General features: G+C 54.8%; 1 protein-coding gene across 1 annotated transcript; it reads right to left on the bottom strand.

The window, feature by feature from the left end:
• Positions 1 to 7,091: 7,091 nt before the first annotated feature.
• On the bottom strand, positions 7,092 to 19,976 carry CCDC102A (coiled-coil domain containing 102A). The gene is made up of 8 exons (XM_063113068.1): positions 19,334 to 19,976; positions 17,027 to 17,253; positions 14,540 to 14,648; positions 12,523 to 12,639; positions 12,007 to 12,216; positions 10,848 to 11,018; positions 9,762 to 9,865; positions 7,092 to 7,360 (listed from the first exon to the last, which is right to left on the bottom strand). Exons 1-8 carry the CDS (start codon positions 19,916 to 19,918, stop codon positions 7,231 to 7,233), a joined length of 1,653 nt encoding a protein of 550 aa, XP_062969138.1. The 5' UTR covers positions 19,919 to 19,976; the 3' UTR covers positions 7,092 to 7,230.
• Between the last annotated feature and the right edge of the window lie 887 nt (positions 19,977 to 20,863).

Below are 20,863 nucleotides of genomic sequence, written 5' to 3'. Positions count from 1 at the left end.
CTCATCCACCTCCAGCCCCTCCCTGCGAGGGGCCAGTGAGGGAAGAGAGGCCAGGAGCAGACGTGGAACTGGCCACCAGTGGCAAGGGAGCAACCCAGGGGTCTCCGCTTCCACAGTGGGGCTCTCCCTTACAGCTGGGGGGCCTGTTGCTCTGCACGCTCATAGAGCCCTCACCTGCTGCCTCTGTGCCCATTAGGGCTGGGGGCAGAGGAGGGCGTGTATGTGTGTGTGTGTGTGTGTGTGTGTGTCCTGCACATGCAGGGGCTTCCCCCCTTCCTCAAAGGAGTCAGCTTCAACTTGCCGGTATCCAGAGCCAAGGCCAGTTCCACGGCCATGGCCATGTCCCCACTCCTGGTCAACCCCCGAGATGTTTGTCCCTGGCGCCCTGGTTACTGTTTTTGAATCAGCCGTGCGGTAGCCCTTCTACTCTATCTGGGTTTGATCGTCCATAAAAAAGTTAATGGTCCCTGCAAATAAAGAAACACAACAACAGAGGAAGGCTTTTTAGACAATCAATTAAAAGCCTAGGAGAGGGATTATCTCATTGAAATATCAATTTTTAATAGCACTGCATCTTTGAATTTCCTCTCGAAAAACTTTGCACAGTCCATTTGCCCTCCTTGGTTTATAGCTCCATCTCCTACTGCCTTTGACCGACCTGAGCCTCTGGGGCTGGACTTCGGGCACCCAGAGCTGGGGCCTGGGAGAGAACATGGAAAGTTAGCCATGCATTGTTCATTTATTCACGCGCTCACTCATTCATTCACCCAGTGCTTAGTGAGCTCCTGCTCGGTGGCAGGCGTAGGTGCCGAGGGTAGCAAGGTGAGCAAAAGAAGGAACCCACAAGCTGGCAAGGGAGTGGGAAGTCAGCACTTGCCAGGCGAATAAATTGGCAGTTACAAAAGGTGAAGCCATCCGGAAAAATAAATGTCAAGGGATTGAAATGAAGGTTAATGGAAGTACGGGCGAGGGAGTATCTGTGTGGCTTGACGAGCCAGGGAAGCCCTTGCCACTTCCTTGCCTTTGGGAAGTAACATTTAAAATGAGACCGGAAGGATGTGAAGGAGGGAAAGATGATTCCAGGTGGAAGGAACAGCATGCCCGGAGGCCCTGGGGCAGGGATAACCTTGGGGTGTTGGAGGAATAGAAAGGAGGCCAGTGGGCTGGAACCCAGTCAGCGATGGCGATGGTGGGAGATGAAGCTGTGGAAAGAAACACCACTCAGACCTCGAGGGTCCCTGGAGGCTGGGAAGGGGTGTGTGTTATATTCCAAGTGCACCATGAGGCACTGGTGTAATGGAGTCACCAGCATCCGCTCTGGAGAGCAGTGGCCGGAGCTCAAGTCCTGCTTATTAGTTGCAATGAGACCTCAGAAAGCTACTGACAGTCTCAACTTCGGTTTTCTCCCCTGTGAGGTGGGATAATAATTGTGATCACCTCACTGGGAGTTCAGGAGCAGCAAAAGAAATAACAGAGGTAGATGGCCTGGCATGGCACCTCTCTTTTCTCTCGCCCCTATGCCTCCTAGCGTGGAAGCTTTCTCAGTTTACCCCTTAGGTATTGGAGGATCAGATACGCTTTATCTGATAAAGGATTCCCACCAGCCAAATTCCCAACGGATTTTCTTACCCACCTGACTCCAATGTATTAGCCAGGGGTTGGCATGGAGAGGGTGGTGGTCCAAGGACAGACAAAGATGTCATTGCTCTCCAAGCGTTGCTACCTCCCAGCCCTATTCGATTCTGGAGTTAAGACACCTAGGCAATGGGGCGAGCCATCAGGTGGTTTCTGAGACTGGCTGAGGGTAGGGGGAGCTGGGCAGGGCTGGGTGGGGCAGTCCATTCAGGCAAAGGCAGATCCTGGACAAGGATCTCTGCCTCAGCATGGACAAGTGTGCTTTTCCTGCCTGGATAACTGGTCTCCCACACAGACATGACAGGTTCCCTTGGACAAAGGTGGACAAACAACAGTACTGCTGGATGCTGAACCCTGTGCTGGGGGCTTGACACACATCCTTTCTCAATCTCACAGCACATCCCCGTGTTACGTACATAGAAACCGAGGCTCAAGAGGCGCAGCTTCTTGCCTAGTTAGGGGTGTGGGCAAATCCGCATCTGTTTGGATGCTCCCTCAGGTTATTATAATGGAAGGGCCAAAGGACTGAAGGATTACGACCCTGTTAAAAGGATCTGGGGATTCCCAGGACACAGTGGCTGTGTGCCCTGGGATAAGCCACTTCACTCTTCAGACCTCCGTTTACTCACCTAGGTAATGAGGTTCCCAACTCCGACCTGCCTCGGTTAGAGAGTCAAGTGAGACACTGGACGAGAAGGGCTTTGCAGAGTGATCTGAAGGGCAGGGGGCTTGGTGACACTTGTTCAATCCGTCATTAGCTCAGGCTTCCCTCCCTCCCCCTCTCCCTCCCATAAGCATTTACCCAGCACTCTCTCTAAACCAGGCTCAGACCTGGGCTGAGGGCCGTGGTTGAAAATGCCCAGCTTTTGGAGTTGTCTGGATTCGAATCCTGATCCTGTCACTGACTGGCTGGTCCCTTCCCTCTCTGGGCCTCAGTTTCCTCATCTTGCTATTGTCCACCTCCCAGGTTGTTGTGAAGGTTATGATGACTCAACAGAGGAGGAGCATGAGCCCCAAATGAGTCCCTCCCTCTTTTCTGGGGAGATTCTGATTCCTGCAGCAGGATCCCTTCCCTCAGAGCTCGAGGTCCAGGTGTGGGCAGAGGAGGCATGTCCCCAAGTCACTGTGGAGACACCTGGCATCCAGTCTGACCAGGATGCTGATGCTTAGGCCGTAGGGCAGGTGCAGAGGCAGTCCTGGGGAGGCCAGTGGGGGAGGAAGAGAAGCCACAGCACAGGACCTGTTGGGACTTGATCCTGGAGCAACAGGGAGCTGAGACCACTTGGAGAATGTGCTCAAGGGCGAGTCTGGGGTGGCCCTCGTGCCAGGATGTGGAGTGGGAGTTTACTTGTCCAGCAGTGGAGAGCCACGGCTAGTTCTTGAGTGGGGGAGGGGAAGGCCAGGATGCTCCTCTCTGACGTAAGGGAAGCCCGGGAATGTGGGAAAGCCGTGGAGAAAGGCTTCATGTTTCCACCTTTTCAGGCCCCCTCCCCGGGGTGTGTGTGTGTGGGTGGGGGGGGGGGTTCTGAGCACCATGGAGACCACCCCCAGTGCAGCTGGGTCTCTGGGGCTGGAGGAAGACTGGGAGGCTTTCCGGGGAGCCCCTGCTCCACTGGGAGGTGTCCGCCTGGGGCCTGGGAAGCAGCTGGCATCTAGCAACCCTGCAATTAGTAGATAAAGCAGGCAGAGGAGCTGGGTGGTGCTGGAGGGGGGTTGGGGGAGGCGGCAGGCTGAGAGTTGCAGCGGGTTCCTGGGTGCTGCCTCTGCCTCCAGCCCCCGACACGCTGCCCCAGAAAGGATGCCCCAGTGGCTAGATGGCCCCCAGGTAGACAAGCCACTAGGGTCTCGGGAGGGAGTGCAGAGCGACAAGGAAAGCCAGAAAGATAATATTAACAGTATAATCACATTACTCAATGGGGGTTTGGACAACCCATTTGTTCCTGTTTCCATTGTACGGATAAGCAAACTAAAGCCGAGAGAGAGGCAGGCGCTTACCAGAAGACACACAGCCAATCAGAAAGCAGGCTGGGGTCAGAAGCTAGTTTTGTCTGGAGGGCTGTTGTGTAGTCCACGCCTGGACATGGATTTCAAGGCAGGGAACCCTAGGAGCTGCCTGGTAGTCAGGTTGGGCAAAGCAACCTTGGCTGGAGAGCAGACAGACTCCAGGCCCCTAGCCCTGCACTATGGGGGAGGAGGGGCTGCAGGGTAGTCTGGCCCAGCCGGTTCTCCAGCCTGTCTAGGCACTCCAGGCCTGTGAGGAGAGGCCCTGGCAGGGATGCCCCTGAGCTGACTGCCTTGGGAGACTTCTACGCTCCCTTCTAGGAGGAAGACTTAGCTGACCAGCAGGAAGACCCCTCTAGGACTGGTGTGGCAGTCACTGCAGTGTGGTTGAGGGTGGGGTGGGGTTCTGGCTTCAGCCTCCTACCATCCCATCCATCTATCCTTCCATCCATCCATCATTCTTTCCCTCCTCCTTCCCTTCTTCCCTCCCTCCCTTCCCACACTTAAAGATGCCTACTAGGCCCACAGCACTGTGTGGCTGCTGGAAGGACTCTCTGCCCTCCAGGAGCAGCTGGTGAGGCAGGCAAAGCAGAGCAAACACCCACTAACACTAAGAATGAATCACGCAGGCTGAGCTTCAAAGTGCTGGTGGGACTTTGGTTGGGGCAGGGCAAGTCTGGGTGGTAGTAAGGGGGTTTGGCCTGGCCGGAGCTGCGGGTTTGTGGAGGGTGGAGTGGAGGTGGGGATGCAGGAGGCAGGGGCCGTATGGGGCCTGGCCTTGGAGGGGTAGGGGGAGCGGTCATGCTCAGGAGTGTGGGCTCTGGCCTCAGACCGCCTGACCTGGGATTCCAGTTTCATGAGCGATCGACTGTGGGGCCTTGGGATAGTTACTTGCTCCTTCTGAGCCTCTGGATCCTCAGCATAAAACGGGATGATGATGGTGGTACCTGCCTCATATGGCTGTTGGGAACAACCAGTGACATGAAGCACGTGAGGCACACCATGTGGCTCGATAAATACAACCTGTTCTTGGCAGTCGCCCCTGCAGGGACCTGGAGCCTGCAGGAGTTCTGAGCCCTAGAGTGGCACGTGTACTTGGCCTGACTGTATCTCACACTGACTTGAGCTCAGTGCCTCCCCTCTCGTTCACTGAAGTTTCCTCATCTGTTCAAAGAGAAACTGAACTAGGCAAGAGGAAAAAAAAAACACCTCAAGTGCCTCCAAGGGCAAGGCAGTAATTTAAACAAGTGAGGTGAGTGCAGGGAAAGGCTGCAGGGAGTGGTGGGGACTGCGCTGCACGGGGTGCCTGTACCCCATCCCAGGCAGCAGCCGACTCTCAGCCCAGCAGCTGCGGCCATGTGGGACTGTCCGCCCAGGGTGGTCAGAGGTGCTGATTTCTTAAGAGGAAACCCACGCTTTTATGGGAAAACTTACCATGACTAATATTAGCAATGCATTAAATATTTTTTTAAAGCATGTGAGCTAAAGCTAATGCTTCTGTTGGCAGATGTGACCGCCACAACCACTCGGTGGCTTTTGCTGTAGGTGAAGGGGAGCCGTGGAAGGGCTGTGAGAAGGGAAGGGACACGCGCTCCAGGCCCAGAGAATCGCCAGCCCTTTGCCTGCAGCTGTCCCTCCCCTCTAGAGGCCTGGGTTTTCCTGCTTTCAGCAGAGTTGGGAGGCCAGACCCTCTCCCTCCTCACTGACATTCTCAGGAGCAGCCCCGCCTGGGAGATAGGGACTACAAGGAGGCCCCTGCTCAACACTATCTCGCCAGAGGTGCCAGGGAGTCTGGGGGAACCCGCCTGCGCCGGGACAGGTCTGCTCTGTGTCTGGAAATGGCAGGTCAGGCCGGAGGCCTGCGGAGCTGGCTCTTAGGGCTCTTGTTAGTGAGGGCCTGGCTGCTAACTCCTGGGGGTCAAAGGGCAGCACTTTCAGCCTTTTCTGGGGCCAACTTCCTGTTTGGAAGAGAAAAAAGAAAGACCCCAGGCAGGAAATGGTCTTCTTCCCAAAGCCCCTTTTCCGCTGGTGCTGGCTCCCAGAGCAAGAGCCATCCATGGGGAATCCCCATGGCTGTCTCTTCCCTCCCTCCTTCCCCTCAGAGCCCAGGAGGAGACCTGGGGCTTCTTTGCCATGGCGGCAAACCCCGCCTCACTAGCATCATTAGTTTAGGCTTGGCAACGGGGGAAATTTTCAGTGCCTGTGTTTACCAGCTCTCAGCTGGGCTCCTGGGTCTGCGGGCCACCCCCCCACCCCCCCGCAGATGTCCTTAGGTCCCAGCACTGTAGCCTCAGGGGTCCCTCATACTAGGCCACAACAAGAGTCATTTAGTGTAGCCTCCCACCCCCAGCAGGGAGCCCCTTTTTCAACTTAATTTAACTCCTGTTTGTGCTAGCTTCTCCTTGCACACCCCTAAACACAGGGGACTTAGCACCTTTTGCATGCTAGAAAAATTCTGACAATGCCTCCTTCCATAGAAAGCAGGTCCTGGTGCTGAGAATACACCTAAAGCATCTCATCAGAAGTGCCGGTGTCCTAAATGCCATCTCAACTTTGAAAGATTCAAAAGCATATGCTACCATGTTTCTAATAACTTTCTATCAGATAGAATCTGCTGGCTATAAAATGTTTGGAAATTAGACATCAAAAATAAAATTAAAATTGCCTGTAGTTTCACTACTTAGAGCGGGGCTGGAGAAAAGATGAAAGGGTTTATTATGTATTGTGTCCACACCTCCCTCTGGGTAAACTCCCGTCATCCACCTGAACTTCATCCCCTGTGCCTGGCTGGCAATTCCCTCCTCTCCAGGGCAGACCTTCAGGTATTTTAATAATAACTAATCTTTACTGAGCTCCAGATGAACTCATCTAATTCTGTAACAGCTCTATGAGACACCTTAACTTATAGATGACTAAACTCAGGCTCAGAGAGGGAAAGTAACATCCCTGAGGTTGCATAGCCAGAAAGGGACAGAGTGGAGATTTGAATTCATTGGGTGCTAGAATTGAAGTCTCTTCTCCAGATTAGACGCCCATTGTTCATTCATTCATTCTTTCTCCCATTCATTCATTTATTGAGTCACCTGACATTTCCAAGTTCTGGTTCAGTGCCAGGTGCAGGCTGATGTTGTCCCCGACACCCCCTTGCCCATGTCTGCCACATTGTCAGGATTTTGTCTCAAGAACTTGAACTTCATTTATTACAAAAGACTGAATTCATCACATTGTATTATGAACAGCCCCTGCCTGATCTCCAAGGCCACAAAAGGCAGCCTGGGGCTGGGTCCCCAATAACCCTCCCTCGACAGGGCCCACCCCTGCATCAAGTCCTGGGTGAGTGGGGTCGCCTGGACTGGACCTTAGAGTGGTCCTGTGTTTATAAAACCAAATGGGTCCAAGGACCCCCGGGGCATAGGCTTCCTTTCCACAGGGCATGGGTAGGGTGTGACTGTTGATGCCCTCCTTGGGAGACAAGGAAGTCATCCGTTAGTGGCAGGGAGTGGGATCTGTCCCAGAGCAAGCACAGGCAACTGGTCAGCCTGGGCCCCTGGGGGCCTGCAGCTTCGGGCCAGGGTTGCCCAGCCCTGTAAGGCTCTAGGCCACCTGGATTTGCAGGTCCTCGTCCTCGTCCAGGTCGCTGGCTCCATCCCCGGCCTCCTCGGTGCCAAAGCGAGCACTGCGGATCTTCCCGAAGAGGGGGGTGTTCTGCTGCTGCCTGCGGAGCCTGTGGGATGGGGTGGCAGAGGTCAGAGACAGAGTCTGGCCCCACTCCCTCCCTGATAATGTTGCTGCAGCTGCTGCTGATAGCAGCTAAGCCTTCCCTAGCACTTCCCCGCTGCCAGGCACCACTTTAGGCCTTTTACATAGGTTACCTCATCTCATATAATCCTCACAGAAGCCCCTTTTATGATGGATGTGCTATTATCACCCCCATTTTGCAGACAAGGAAACTGAGGCACAAAGGAATCAAGTCATTTGGCCTAAGTCATGCAGACAGTTGGGAGTGGGGCTGGGTTCTGAACTGAAGCAGAGGGAGCAGAGTTGCTGCTGGGGGTGGGGGTTGGTCTGAGCCCCCACATTCCCAGTGTCAGCGAGAAAGTGTTCGGTCCTAGTTCTTCCTCACATTAAAATTCCTAAGGCCAAAATTTATGACTCCAAGAAGAGCTGGTGGAAGGAATCCCCGTTCCCCCTCCCCACCCTTCCCCACCCACCCCCCACCAAGCAAAGTGGCTGTCCTGGCTGCATCTTACTGGAAGGCATGAATTATTAACTTGGCAGGGAGGGGCACAGGCGGGGGCCTCCATTACTGCAGTGATTTAGTGAGCTGTCCCCGGAACATTAAAGCACAAAAAGTTGGAAAATAAAAAGAGGCAGCAGTCCTGGGTGGCCCTGCCCTCCCCATGGAAACACTTGAGAGACTGAGCAGAGCCGGCCTGCCCTTTTTGGGAGTTTATGGCTCCTGAAGAATGTGACCCAGACGGCGGGAAAGCCCCAAGGCTAAGCGGCCTTTGAGGGGTGTGTGCTGCACCCTGAGTGGGCAGAGCCGGCCAGACACTGAGCCTGACTTGGACCTGTGCTGGGCCCCTGCACACTTTTGGGCATCATCCCAGGCAGATGGGGAAACTGAGGCTCAGTTGGTCATGTCACACAGCTGTTAGGTCTGAATCCAAAGCCTGTACTCCTTGCCACAAGATCTCGGTACACAACGGCACACAGTAAATGCTCAATAAATAGTGCACCGAAGGCAGATGGTCAGGGGGTGAGCCTGCCTGGCCATCCAGCTGCTGTGTGGCCATGGAAAGACTTATCCTCTTGGGCTTTAGTTTCCTCATCTGCCAGCCCCTGGAAAAAAATCTCTCCCCCTTCCTTCCTTTCACAGAAGGAGCATGATGCTTGTAACACAATATTTAACCCAAATATCAGCCCCCTCCCGAGGGGCAGTAGTAAAAGCAGCAGCAACAGCTGACAATTACTCAGCTTTTATTATGTGCCAAATACTTTTATAAGCATAGGTCAGCTTACTTAATTCTCACAACAATCAAGAGGTAAGAACTTTTTTTTTTTTTTTTTTTTTTAAATAGATGACCAGTAAGGGGATCTTAACCCTTGACCTGGTGTTGTCAGCACCACGCTCTCCCAAATGAGCTAACTGGCCATCCCTATATAGGTATCTGAACATCCGGCCTTGGTGTTATTAGCACCACACTCTCCCGAGTGAGCCACGGGCTGGCCCAAGAGGTAAGAACTTTTATCATCCCTATTTTACAGATGAGGAAACTGACACAGAGAGGTTAAGTAAGCATCCCAAGACCACACAGCTACTAAGTGCAGGGCCAGGCTTCCCACCACCCAGGCAGTCTGGCTGCAGAGCCCAGGCCTTCTGTATTCCATGAAATAAGAGAACCCAAGAAGTGCTTGGCCAGGGCCTGGCACAGGAAGAGTCACCCACGAGGTAGGAGGTAGCTATAATGTTCCTCTGTTCCTCGGGCTTCTGAGCTGTGAAGTGGGGAGGAGCAGGGAGAGGGTGTGATTCAGAGTGCAGGGACAAGGATGGGAGCAGGGGGAGAGAGGTGGACTATGCTAGGCAGGCCCCCCAGAGACCCTCCCATATTCCCTCACTGAGGCTGATGGATCCTGGTGGCAGCTGAGGGGTCAGGTTGCCATCAGGGCTCAGGCCCCTCCATGATTCCCTGCCCTCCAATTCCTCAGATCCCTGCTATCCTGGGGTCACCCCAGCTCACAACCTTGGAAGCTGCTTTTTCTTCTTGTCAACAAGAAGGGTTGGCACTACCCGCTGCTCCACCCCTTGGGCTTGACCTTTTTGGCTGCCCTTCCTGCCCTCATGTCGCCCACCTGCCTGCCTGCTGGCACAGACAATTCCAGAGCCCCCACCTGGGCTGACTTCCTGCTTCCCCCTTCCGTGGTTTCCTGGCCCTGGCCCTTCCTGCCTGGAGGGGACAGGATTCTGGCTCCAGAGCGCCTGAATCTCCTCCTTCTCTATCTTCCCCTCTAGCCCTAGTATAAGGCTCTACCCCTGCGCAGCTGGAAGTCTCTCTGCCCCGTATCTGTGCCCCAGCTGTGAATCCTCTCCACGCTGGAACCCCGGCCCTGCCCCCAGGGCCCACCTGGACTGCAGGTGCTCCAGCTGCACTTGCAGGTTCTCGCTCTGCTCCGTCTGCTCGTCCAGTGACCGCTGCAGCTTCCGCGCCTGGTTGTGGGCCTCGTCCAACTGGAGGTGTGGGGGCCCGAGAGCATGGGGGTCACCTTGGGCTGGGGCGGCCTAGCCTGCCATCTGCCCAGGACCGGCCACTCCTACCATTCCTCTCTGGGCATGTGCTCCTCTGAGAGTGTTTGCTCCTTGAGGCCTAGACCAAGGTCCACCTCCTCCAGGGGACTATTCCTCATTCTCCATCCCTATTGCTCCCATCCGTCCTTCCAAATCTACCCATCCTCCAGGACCCTGGAAAAATATCTTTCCCCCTCCCTTTCTTTCACAGGAGAGTGATCCAGCCATCCGCCCGCCTATGCATCCATCCCCATCAATCTTCCACCTGGTCATTCATCCACGGAGATGTTCGTCCGCCCATGGACATACTCACCTCCACACCCACCATTCATTCATCTAACCAGCTACCCATGTGCCCTTTCACTCTCCAGACATACCTATCTTCCCATCACCCTGTCCTTTCCCTCCGTCCATTCATTCTTCCACTCACTGATACAGTCAGTTGTCCAACCATCTGTCCACTGTCTACCCATCCAGTCATGCATCTGTTTATACAGCCATCACCTACCCATCTGTCCGTCCACCCCGCAGACATCTGTTGTTATACCTCCTCCATCCATCCTCCCTCCGTCCCTCTCCCATCCATCTGTCCACCTATTCCTTCCTCCATCTGTTCATCCATCCATGGAGTCCTTCTCCTGTCCTTCTATTCAACCATCTACGTATCCACCTATGCACCTTCCATTAACCTACTCACCGCTCATCCACCTTGTCTCTCCATGTGCCTTCCCATCTTCCTCTCCACACTCCTATCCTACCACCCATCCATCGCCCACCTGCCCACTCTCCCCTGGTCACCTCCTGAGGTGCAGGCTTGTGCCAGGTTGGAGGCCCAGCATGGAGTACCCCAAGAGGGCCCTGCAGCTCCTCTCTTATCTGGGCCAAGGTCTGAAGGCCACTCCTGGGGGCCACAGTGGGGACTCACCTCGTCCTCAGCCTGGGCCAGCTCCTTCTTGAGCTCCTCCACCCGAAGCCGCAGCTTCTTTACCTCTGCCTCATGCTGCTCTACCCGTCGGTTGGCATGAGCCAACTCTGCCACCTTCTCTTGGAACTGCTTCTTCAGCTTGCCATGCACATGCTTCAGGTCTGCAAGCTCCTGCAGGGGGACAGAGACAGGGTGGCCGGGGGGGCTCAGTGTCAGCCTGGGCACATGCCAGTGAGTCCCCAGGGTCAGGCAGTTCTAGGGTTGCTGGGTGTGTCTCTTCTTCTCAGAACCTTTCCACACCAGCATTAGAGGTTTGGCTGAGCAGCTGGAGGCTGGAGATGCCATCTAGTGAGGTGAGAAGGCTTGGGGGGCAACGGAGGAGAAGGCTCGGTGGGTGGAACCAGTGGCTCCATTTTGGACATGTCACTGAGAAGCCCACTGGATACGCCATGGAGCTGCCCAGCAGGCTGGTGGGGCTGACAGTCGGGACTTCTGGGCAGGGGTGAGGTCAGGAGTCCTTGGTGGTATATACGTGGCATTTAAAGCACTGGGTCTGGGGGCGAACTAAGCTGGGGAGTGGGTGTCAGAGAAAGAGATCAGAGGCTGGAGTGGCTGGGAAGAGAATGAGCAGCCAGCTAAGGAGATACCCAGGCCCGAGCTCTGTGATTTTTCTGAGCCTCCGTTTTCACTTCTGTAAAATGGGGATGGATAGGCACTGCCTAATGGCTTCTTGAATCCATTCTTTGTTCCATCTCCATCAACCTCAGGCTGGTCCAGGTCTCCATCATCTCCTGCTGCTTAGGAACAGCAACAGCACCCCCACCCCTTGCCCACACACACACTGGCCTGCCTTCCCAACTGACTTACAAGCAGCAGCCAGTGAGCACTGGGGACAGCAACCTGCTCACCACAGAACAGGGCCTGGCATACAGTTAGTGCTCAATATATGTGGCTACTATAATTATCCCTGGGCCTGGCCCATAGTAAGTGTTCAATAAATGTGGTTACTACAATTACCAACTGGCTTGGCACACAGTGGGTGCTCCATAAATGCAGCTACTATTATTGTCACCAGGCCTGGCATACAGTAGGTGCTATGCTCTGGCTGGGTGGGCAGGCACGGCCACCCCAGCCCTGGCCACTCCACTAGCTGCCCCACCTTGTTCTTCTCGAAGAGCGCAGCCTGGCTGGCCCGCAGGTCGCAATCCAGTGCACTGGCTGTTTGCCGCCGTCGCCGGGCCAGTGCCTCCTCCAGGTCCCCAACCTGTGCCCGCAGCTTCTTGTTCTCCCGCTCGAGGCCCAACTTCTCTGTCTCCAGCCGCTCACGGCGGCCCCACTCCGCTGCATTCTCAGCCTGCAGCCGCTCCATCTGCAACAGGGCAGGACAGGGGAGGGGCACAGAGGGCCTGAGCTGGATGCCCCCACCACCTCCTGTAGCCATTTTTGGCTCCAGGAAGCAGCTGCAGCTGCAGTGGCTATAATTAAGCTGGGCTTATTTCATGGTGTGCAGGATGTGGGGTGCTTTTGGTCTCTGTGGCGGAGAAAGGTCTGTCCCCTGCACATTGGGGTACCCTCAGGTGTGGCTGGCTCCTGCCCTTGGGTGACCAGCTGATGGAGGCAGGGCCCCTGTACCCCCTGCACCCCAGGCCCACTCGGGTCCCGCTGGCCGCCTCACCTCACCCCTCAGCTCAGCCATCTTCCTGTCCATGCTGGACCGTGCACCGAGCTCGTCCTCCAGGTCTTCGGACATGCGGCCCAGTTCATCCTGATGTGCCTCCTTCAGGATGCTGAGCTGCAAGGGTATTGCCAGCCTGATTACATGAGAGCCACCAGGATGCACCTGGGAACCAGCTCCGGGAGTGGGCACTGGTGCAGGAGTGCTCAGCAGGGAGCTGAGGTGGTGCCCCATTTGGGCATCAGACCCTGAATCTGACCTTCTGCCACTTCCAATGTTGCTCCCACCTCCTTACCATCTAGTCTCCCGGTGTCCAGTCTTGGCCCCCCTGCCAACCTGTTTTCCACAACAGTAGCCCAGAGTGAGCTTTTAAAAAAGATAAATTCAATTGTAAACCCTCTCCACTACCCCAAAAGCCCCCTTGATGGCTCCCAGGTGCCTTAGGATAAAGTACACCTCCTCTCTCTGGTCTCACAGAGCTCCATACGATCAGACCTCTGCCCACCTCTTCAACCTCATCTCCCACCTCTCTCCCCTTAGTTCACTGTGCTAGGCACAGGGGACTTGTTTCTGTTCTTCAAATACGCCAAGTTCCTGCCCACCAGAGGGCCTTTATACGTGCAAGTCCCTCTGCCTGGAACACTCTTTCTGAGTTATTTTGCAGGATTGACTATTATTCTCAGGCCTGGGCCTAAATGGCCCCTCCTTAGGGAGGCCCCTCTCCACCAGGCCTAGAGGAGATTCCTCCTCATCCCACTCTCCACTAGAATGCAAGTCTGGGAGGACAGGGAGCTTGTCTGTCTGTCCACCTTTGTATCCCTGTATGGCCTTGGCACGGGATAGTCCTCAATGTATAGACTGATGTCAACACTGATCTGCACAAAGTTGCATCAGAATTGCTTGGGATGCTTTCAAAATAATACAATTCCCTATTTGTATAGCAGCAAACCCCAACAAACTGCTGCTCCATGCAACCATACAGATGAGTCCTCAGTACACAATGTTGAGGAAAAAATGGCAGATACAAAAGAGAACCTTTGCAACTTCCTGCTAAACTGCACCTTTGTGTTTCATTCAATTTTCTTCAGATGAGTATACTTCACAATTTGAAGACTAAAAATACACGTTCCTGGACTCAATCTCCAAAGATGTTGATTCAGGAAGGCGGGAGTGGGGTCTGGGAATCTGTATTTTAGGAGATTCCCTAAGAGATTCTAACATAAGACCAGTCTCAGTCCCTTCCAGGGCAGTTTGAGGTTCTGAGGTCTGTGGTCCTCCCATCTTCTGGAAACCCAGGGGATCCAGTTTGGCTTTCCTTGGGTGGCTGCGCCCCCTGGTGGCCACTGAGGCCTGCACAGGAGGCAACAGGCAGCCTAGCCTGCCTTGAGCCCCATTCTGCAGTGATCGACTGCCTTCTCTGGAGCTTCAATTTCCTCATCTGTAAGATGGGGACATAAGGACACAGCTCCCTTGACTGCCATGAAGCTTCAACGATATCTGGCACATCCTGACTCTCCTTCTTCATCTTGGTCTCCAAGGCCCCTTGATCTAGCCCCCCTTGTGACTTCAACTTTCACTTTCTTCTCTCCAGCCACACTGGCCTTCCCTGTTTCCCAAACACACTAGGCTCATTCCTGCCTCAGGACCTTTGTACTTGCTGTGCCTTCTGCCAGGAACACTCGGCTCCATATCTTCTCAAGGATGGCTTCTTCAACCCCTTTAGGTCTTGCCTCAAACGTCACCTGCTTAGAGAGACCTTCCCTGATCCACCACCCCATCTCTCTCATTTTGTTTTGCCTCCTTAGTGACTCATGAGTTTATCTGCCTGGATAGTGTCGATCTCCCCCACCCGTGGCCTTTACAAAGTGAGCTCCTGAAGGCAGGGACTCTGCCTTCCCAAGAACTCAGAACAGTTGTTGAATGGATGAATTCCATTCACTCTCCCACCCTCACTGCTGAAATTCAACAGAGTGATACTGCCGCCTCCAGGAAGTCCCCCCTGGTCTCCAAGACTCACTTGTTTGAGCATCTCCTGCTTGGTCTTGCTTAGCTCCTCATACTTGATCTTCCACTGGCTGAGCTCCCCCTCCAGCTTTTCAATGTTCCTGCTCAGTGCCAGTTTATCTCTAGGGAAGGGACAGACACAGGGTTGAACCTACCAGGGCCCTCTGCTTGGAGTCCTCACAGAGGGTGGCCCTGCTGGTACACTGCACCTGTCCAGCCCACGTCCAGAGTCCTTGCCTCAGTATTTAGGGTCCTGGTAACCCACACTGTGGCAAGCACCCTGGTTTAGCATTTCCCTGCAGTTGCACACCCACCCAAGTGTGGGTGTCTAGTTCATGGTGCAGGGAGATGGTCAGGTCTCCAGGGCACTGGGAATTCCCAAGCCCGTGCCTCCCTCCCTTTGGGCCCTGGGTTCATCTGTCAAGGCTACCCTGCTCCTATCTGCTCTACATACTGTGGATCCCTGTAAGGCTTGGTGTGAAACAAGGCTCTGTGGCTACAAAAGCTGGAAAACACTGTCCAGTGACTCTTGGAGGGAGGAGTCCTCTCTTGCTGTTATCACTGTGTAAGATCCCCATGTTGTTCTTGTGACCCCCGACCTGCTCTCTGCCTTGAACATGAATGAGGTGCTGTGGGTAACGAGCATGGTGCCTGGCCCCAGCACACAGGAGGTACCCACCAATTGCTGAGCTTACCATCACAGTCCAGCAGGCCATGCTTCACAACCCCATACCACAGCGGTCTCCCTTTCTGAGAGTCTAACACTCCACACTCTAACATGGGGTTCTCAGAGAGTACAAGGCCATCCTCTAGGAAGCATATTGGAAATCTGCGGGGACATTTTTGGTTATCACAATGATTAGGGTTCACTTAATGGGCAGGGGCCAGGGGTACCTGATGCCCTCCAATGCCCTGGATGTCCTGTCATCTAGGCATTGTCTTGCATCCTGTTGAATTGTGTATGTCCTGCTGGACATCCCTGGGGGTGAAAATAATCTGAGCCTAGAACCTCATTCTGATTTACTTATAAACAGAAAGTTTGTTTTGTACTAACATACGCTGAATTTCCCAGGAGTGGAATCACTGTGTAAACTGAGGGAAGACTGCACTTTTCTTTGTTTAGAACTTTACCAAAGGCTGTTCATCTCTGAGCAAATCTCGTCACCAGTCATACCACTTGGGTGTCTGTGTTGCCAGCTCCGTGCACCTGCACAAGCTGCTTCTATAGCTGTCCTAGAAGGTGACTGAAATGAGCAAACACTCCAAAGCCTCCAGCACAGTGCCTGACTTGGGGCACCTGCTATGTAAGTGTTTGCAGTTATGGTCATCACCCTCATTCTGTATAAAGGCACCCGATTCTGACTACTTCATTATTTCTTCTATCAGAGCCACAACATGTATGTTTTATTATAAATTCCTTTCATTTCTACTTTATACTTCAGTTAGTGCATGAGGGTGATTTGTTTGTTTGTTTGGCTTGAAAAACAGAAATTTATTCTCTCACAGGTCTGGAGGCTAGAAGCCCAAGATCAAGTGTCAGCAGTGTCAATCCCTTCTGAGGCTGTGAGAATTTGTTCTACACCTCTCCCCCAGCTTCTGGTGTTTTGCTGGCAATCTTTGGCATTCCTCGGCCAAAGAAACAATGATGTCTATAGAAGTGTCACCCTGATCTCTGTCTTCATCTTCACAGGGGAGTATGTTGATTTTTTTTTTTTTTAATTGTGTATAGTGAGGTTATACTATCTATGTAGTGTACAAAATTTCTGGACAGAAAAGGTGCAGGATATTTATAATCAGGCTTGTTACAATCTGTTCCATGCCTCTAAACTGCCCTGATTAATCAAGGTCACTGGTGACCTCCACGTTCTAAGTCCAGTCCCCTTCCTATGGGCCAGCCGATCACTCAGTTGGTCCTCCGTGAACATTTTCTCTTGGTTCCCCTATTCTGTGTCCTCTGTTGCTTCTCCTTCCTTGAGGAACTGACCTCTGAACTTGGCTGCTCCAGGGCTCCATTCTCTGACTTTACCCAGGCCCATGGCTTTCAATATCACCTATTTGCTGACTTTTGCATTTTCAACTCCAGCCCAGGCCTGACTCACAAACTCCAGATTCGTCCATGTACGCAGCTGGCTCCTTGACATCTCACACTCAACATTTCCAAAGCCAGATTCCCAGCTGCAACTCCCCACCTTCCCTGCAAAAGTTAGCTCTATGAAGGCAGGGACTTCTGTCATATTTATGGCTGCACCCTCAGGGCTGAGTGCACTGCCTGGCCCAGAACAGATGCCCAATATATGTCATTTGAGTAAATAAATAAAAATTGGCATTGGGTCCTCGGGTGGAACACCACTGCTCTAAAGTTCCAAGACTTGAGCCTAAATACTACCTGTCACCTTAGCAAGTCTCACGTTCTGTCACACTGATTTTCATGCTGTGATTCTGAGGGTGCCCCAGCACAACCTGGCCTGGCCCCTGCCCCCGCCCGCCTTCCAGGACTCACTCTCGCTCTTTGAGCAGCACCTTCTGGGACTCATCCAGCCGCAGCCGCAAGGCAGTTAACTTGGAGGCATCCTCCTCGGTGGCAGCTGTGTCCTCCCAGGGCAGCCGGCTGCGCTCCTGGCGGCCCGAGCTGCTCCGTGAGCCCCCGGCCCCCACACTGCGCACCTCCCAGCAGCCCTCGGGCTCCTCTGGTCTGCTCTTCAGCAGGCTCTCCACCAGCTCAAGCTCCTGTGGGGACCAAGGTGGAGGCTGGACCAGTGCCTGCTGAGCCCTCATCCTGGCAGCGGTCCTCATGGTCTCTCCTAGACTCTGGCTCTGGGATCAGCTTGCTGGGTAACCTTGGGCAAGTCACCCAGTGCCTCTGGGACCCAGTTTCCTCTTCTGCTGCCTGCCTCTCCATCTCTGGGGTTTCCCCTTCACCTCCTGGAACTGCACAGTCAGCCCCCAGGGTTCCCTGTATCCTGGAAGATTCCCCAGGATAGGTGGTGAGCTTCTGTGAAAATATATGGTGAGACGCTGGTGGGAAGGAATCTTGAAGCAGGGATTCCTACAACAGCTTAGGACTAGATTCCCTTAAAAGGAATTCCAGCTCTAAGATCCTATTTTTCAGGAGCAAATACTAAGGCACAGGGAGACTGGTGACATGATAAAAGATGCACCTGTGAGTAGAACCAGCTCCTAGACAAGAACCAGTGAGGAATTATTAACCCAACACCGAGCCCTTCCTCCCTGCCAGCTTCTCCTTCCCTACTGACTTGCCCCTGCCCCTCCCCAAGTCCTGTCTCTGACCACCAACCCAAGAGGGCCATGGCCTCTGTTCTAGCTTCCTCCACAGCCTTTCCAGATGAGTCTGGGCTAGCCCCTTCTCAGTCTGGCCCTCAGTTTCCCTATATGGACTGGGATGGTGGACATGAGGACTCTCTGACAAGTGAGATTCTACTCCTCCTGTATCTCAGATGATCCTGGTGGGGCACCTTGGATGCCACCTGGTCCGAAGTCCCATTTCACAAACAGGGAAACAGGAGAGAAGAGATGTGTTCTGGGTCACAGCACAGAAGTGGCTGGGCTGGAGTGCAAACTCAGACTGCAACCCCAGGGCTCTAACTGCTGTACCTGCAGCCTCCTGGGCTGTGACTGACAACTAGAACAAGGACAGGACAGTAACAGCGCTGTGGAGCCCCAAACAAGATCAGTCAACACCATCTCCAAACACCAGGTGAACCAGGGGAGGAGGGGGCTTCAGCTACCAGGAGGCAGCAGTGCCTACTCTAGCCTACAGGGGTGGAAGGGGCTGGGCAGGAGAGAGGAGGAGACACCCAAGAGTCTTAGGTGGAGGAGCTGGCTTATCTGGGGATGGAGTTGGGGGCAATCAGGATCCGCCGGTAACAGGCCAGGGGCTCAGCAGAGGCTGCCCTCCATACCCACTGTTAATGCCACTGTCATACTCATTACCAGGGACTCTGGAGCCAGATCACCTGGGTTCAAACACCAGCCACTCATCACCAGCTGAGACCCTTGTTCTGACCTGTGACTCAGGGTCTTCATCACAAAGCAAATATTTCAGAGGGTTGCTGTGAAGATTCACTACATAATGCACATGCAGAGCTTAGCGCTCTGTGCAGGTGCCCACTGAATGACAGGAGCTGTTATTATTGCCATTTCCCAAACTCAGCAGGCCCTCTTGGCCTGTGGTCTTTTGCACAGGCAGTTTCTAGCACCTGGAATACCATCCAGCACTTTCCACAGCTAATTTCTACTCATCCTCCTAGTCATAGCTTAAGTGTGACCTCTTCCAGGAAAGCTTCTGTGAGGCCTCCCTTCCCAGTGCTTGGGTAGGGGACTTCTGTGATCCTAGTGCCCTGATAACTCCCCAACCCTCAGCTTTAATTGATCTGTGCTTACCCCTCCCCCCAATTCAAGTTGAACGGATGAATGGATTCAGCTCTGCTACTAATCCGTGACTTCCCAGCAAGTTGCTGGATCCCTCTCCTGTTTAAAGGGAATGATAATATTTAGTTCTGCTGACATCTCTGGTGTGCGAGTGGAGGAGGGATCCCCAGAACCTGGGATTCTCCACCCTGGCGGTCTCCGGAAGGGAGATAATCTGTGGCCCTGCGGGAGAAGGGTCCAACCTGGAGGAGTGAAACCTCCAGAGGGCCAGGCCCTTACCAGTTCCTTTCCCAAGCCTGCAGCCCCCACTTCTGCCCAGGGCAATCAGTCCCGCCCCCTTCTAGCACCAAGCACAAAGGTCCTGCCCAGCGCATCTGTCGCCTTCCAAACCCCGCAGTCCCGCCCTCCCGCCGCTCACCTGGCTGCCTTGCGGCCTCTCCGACCCGACGTCGCGCACCGGCTCGTGCTCCCGCTCGGGATCGGGGCCGTCGTGCGTCTTGTCGGCGGCCCCCCGGGCGCCCCGCAGCCTCGCCAGCTCGCGACCCCGCGCCTCGCACTCGCCCTGCGCCTCCTGGCGCTCGCGCCGCGCGCCCGCCAGCTCCTTGGTGAGCGCGTCGAGGCGCTGGCGCAGCTGGCGCACCTCCTCGCGCGCGCGGTTGCGCTCGGCGCGCACCTTGCTCCACTTCTCGCGCCAGTTGGCCGTGCAGTCCGACCACCAGCGCATGGTCTTCTCCATCTGCGCCGCCCGCGCCCGCGCCTCCTCCAGCTCCCGCAGCCGCAGCTCCTCGCGGCTCTCCCAGTCCCCGTCGGCCAGCAGCGCGGGCGGCGGCGGCAAGGGCAGCGCGGGAGGCGGCCCAGGCGAAGGCGTGCCGCTGGGCGGCGTGGGCGGCAGCGAGTCCGCCGGCCCCATGCGCTCGGGCGACGGACTGCCCAGGATGGTCAGGAGGCTGCCCTTGGACAGCTGCGGGGACTCGGCCAGCCGGGGGCTCGGCCCGTGGCTCATGGTGTGGCCGGGCGCGCCCTGGGCTCGAACTCGAGGTCGGGCTCAGCGGCGGCGCCGGAGACGTGTGGCTGACGCGACCCCACTGTGCATGATGGCCACCGCGACCCACCGCGACCCACCGCTCTCCGGGCTGCGGGTGGAGGACGCCTCCTGGCACCTGCGAGAGAACACAACCATTACGACGCTGTGGCCACCATCATCCGCACGATCAGCCGCGCGAAGGGCCCGGCAGAAGGAACAGCATGGGCAAAGGTGGGAGTACAGAGGTCTGTTCCAGGAGACACCCAATGAGGCAGGGATGGCGTGCAAGGGCCTGCAACCGCCTCCTCACCGGCCTCCAGACTCCCTCCTCCAGTGCCTCCCCCGTGCAGCAGCAGCCGCTGTCCTGAAACCTTGATCTGCTGTCCTTGACCCATCCCATCTCACACCTAACGTCTCGTACTGCTACTACACTGTCTCCACACCGAACCCACGCGGGAGCCCCGGTCTGCTGCCAGGAGACCCTTCCCTGCCGCTTCCTGCACTGGGCTAACTCTTCTCGGCCTCAAAACTCATCTGACATATATCACCTCCTTCTAGAAGCCCTCCGCGGCCACCTCAGGCCAGGTGCATAGCCTCTGCCTGTGTCTGCATCACTGCACTACACAACCTTGCTGCACCATTTATCTGTGTCTGCTCCCCATCCTCATCCCAGGCTGTGAGTTTGCTGAGGGCAGTGGCTGGTCTTGGCCATTGTTAGTCCCAGCACATGATGACAATGACAATTTCTGGAGGGCTGACCACAGGCCAGGCACCGTGCCTAGCTAGCGTTTTATGTGAATTTTATTTTCTTTTAATTTATCAATATACAATGTAGTTGATTTTTGTGTCCCTTTACCGATTCCTCTTTCCCCCTGCCCCCCATCAACATTATATCTGTTCATTTGTCTTAACAAGTTCAAGGAA

Source organism: Cynocephalus volans, chromosome 10, assembly GCF_027409185.1.
Source record: "Cynocephalus volans isolate mCynVol1 chromosome 10, mCynVol1.pri, whole genome shotgun sequence".
In the NCBI taxonomy this organism is placed as follows: Eukaryota; Metazoa; Chordata; class Mammalia; order Dermoptera; family Cynocephalidae; genus Cynocephalus; species Cynocephalus volans.
Note: the sequence above shows the minus strand (reverse complement) of the source record. Positions and strands in the feature narration are given on the sequence as shown.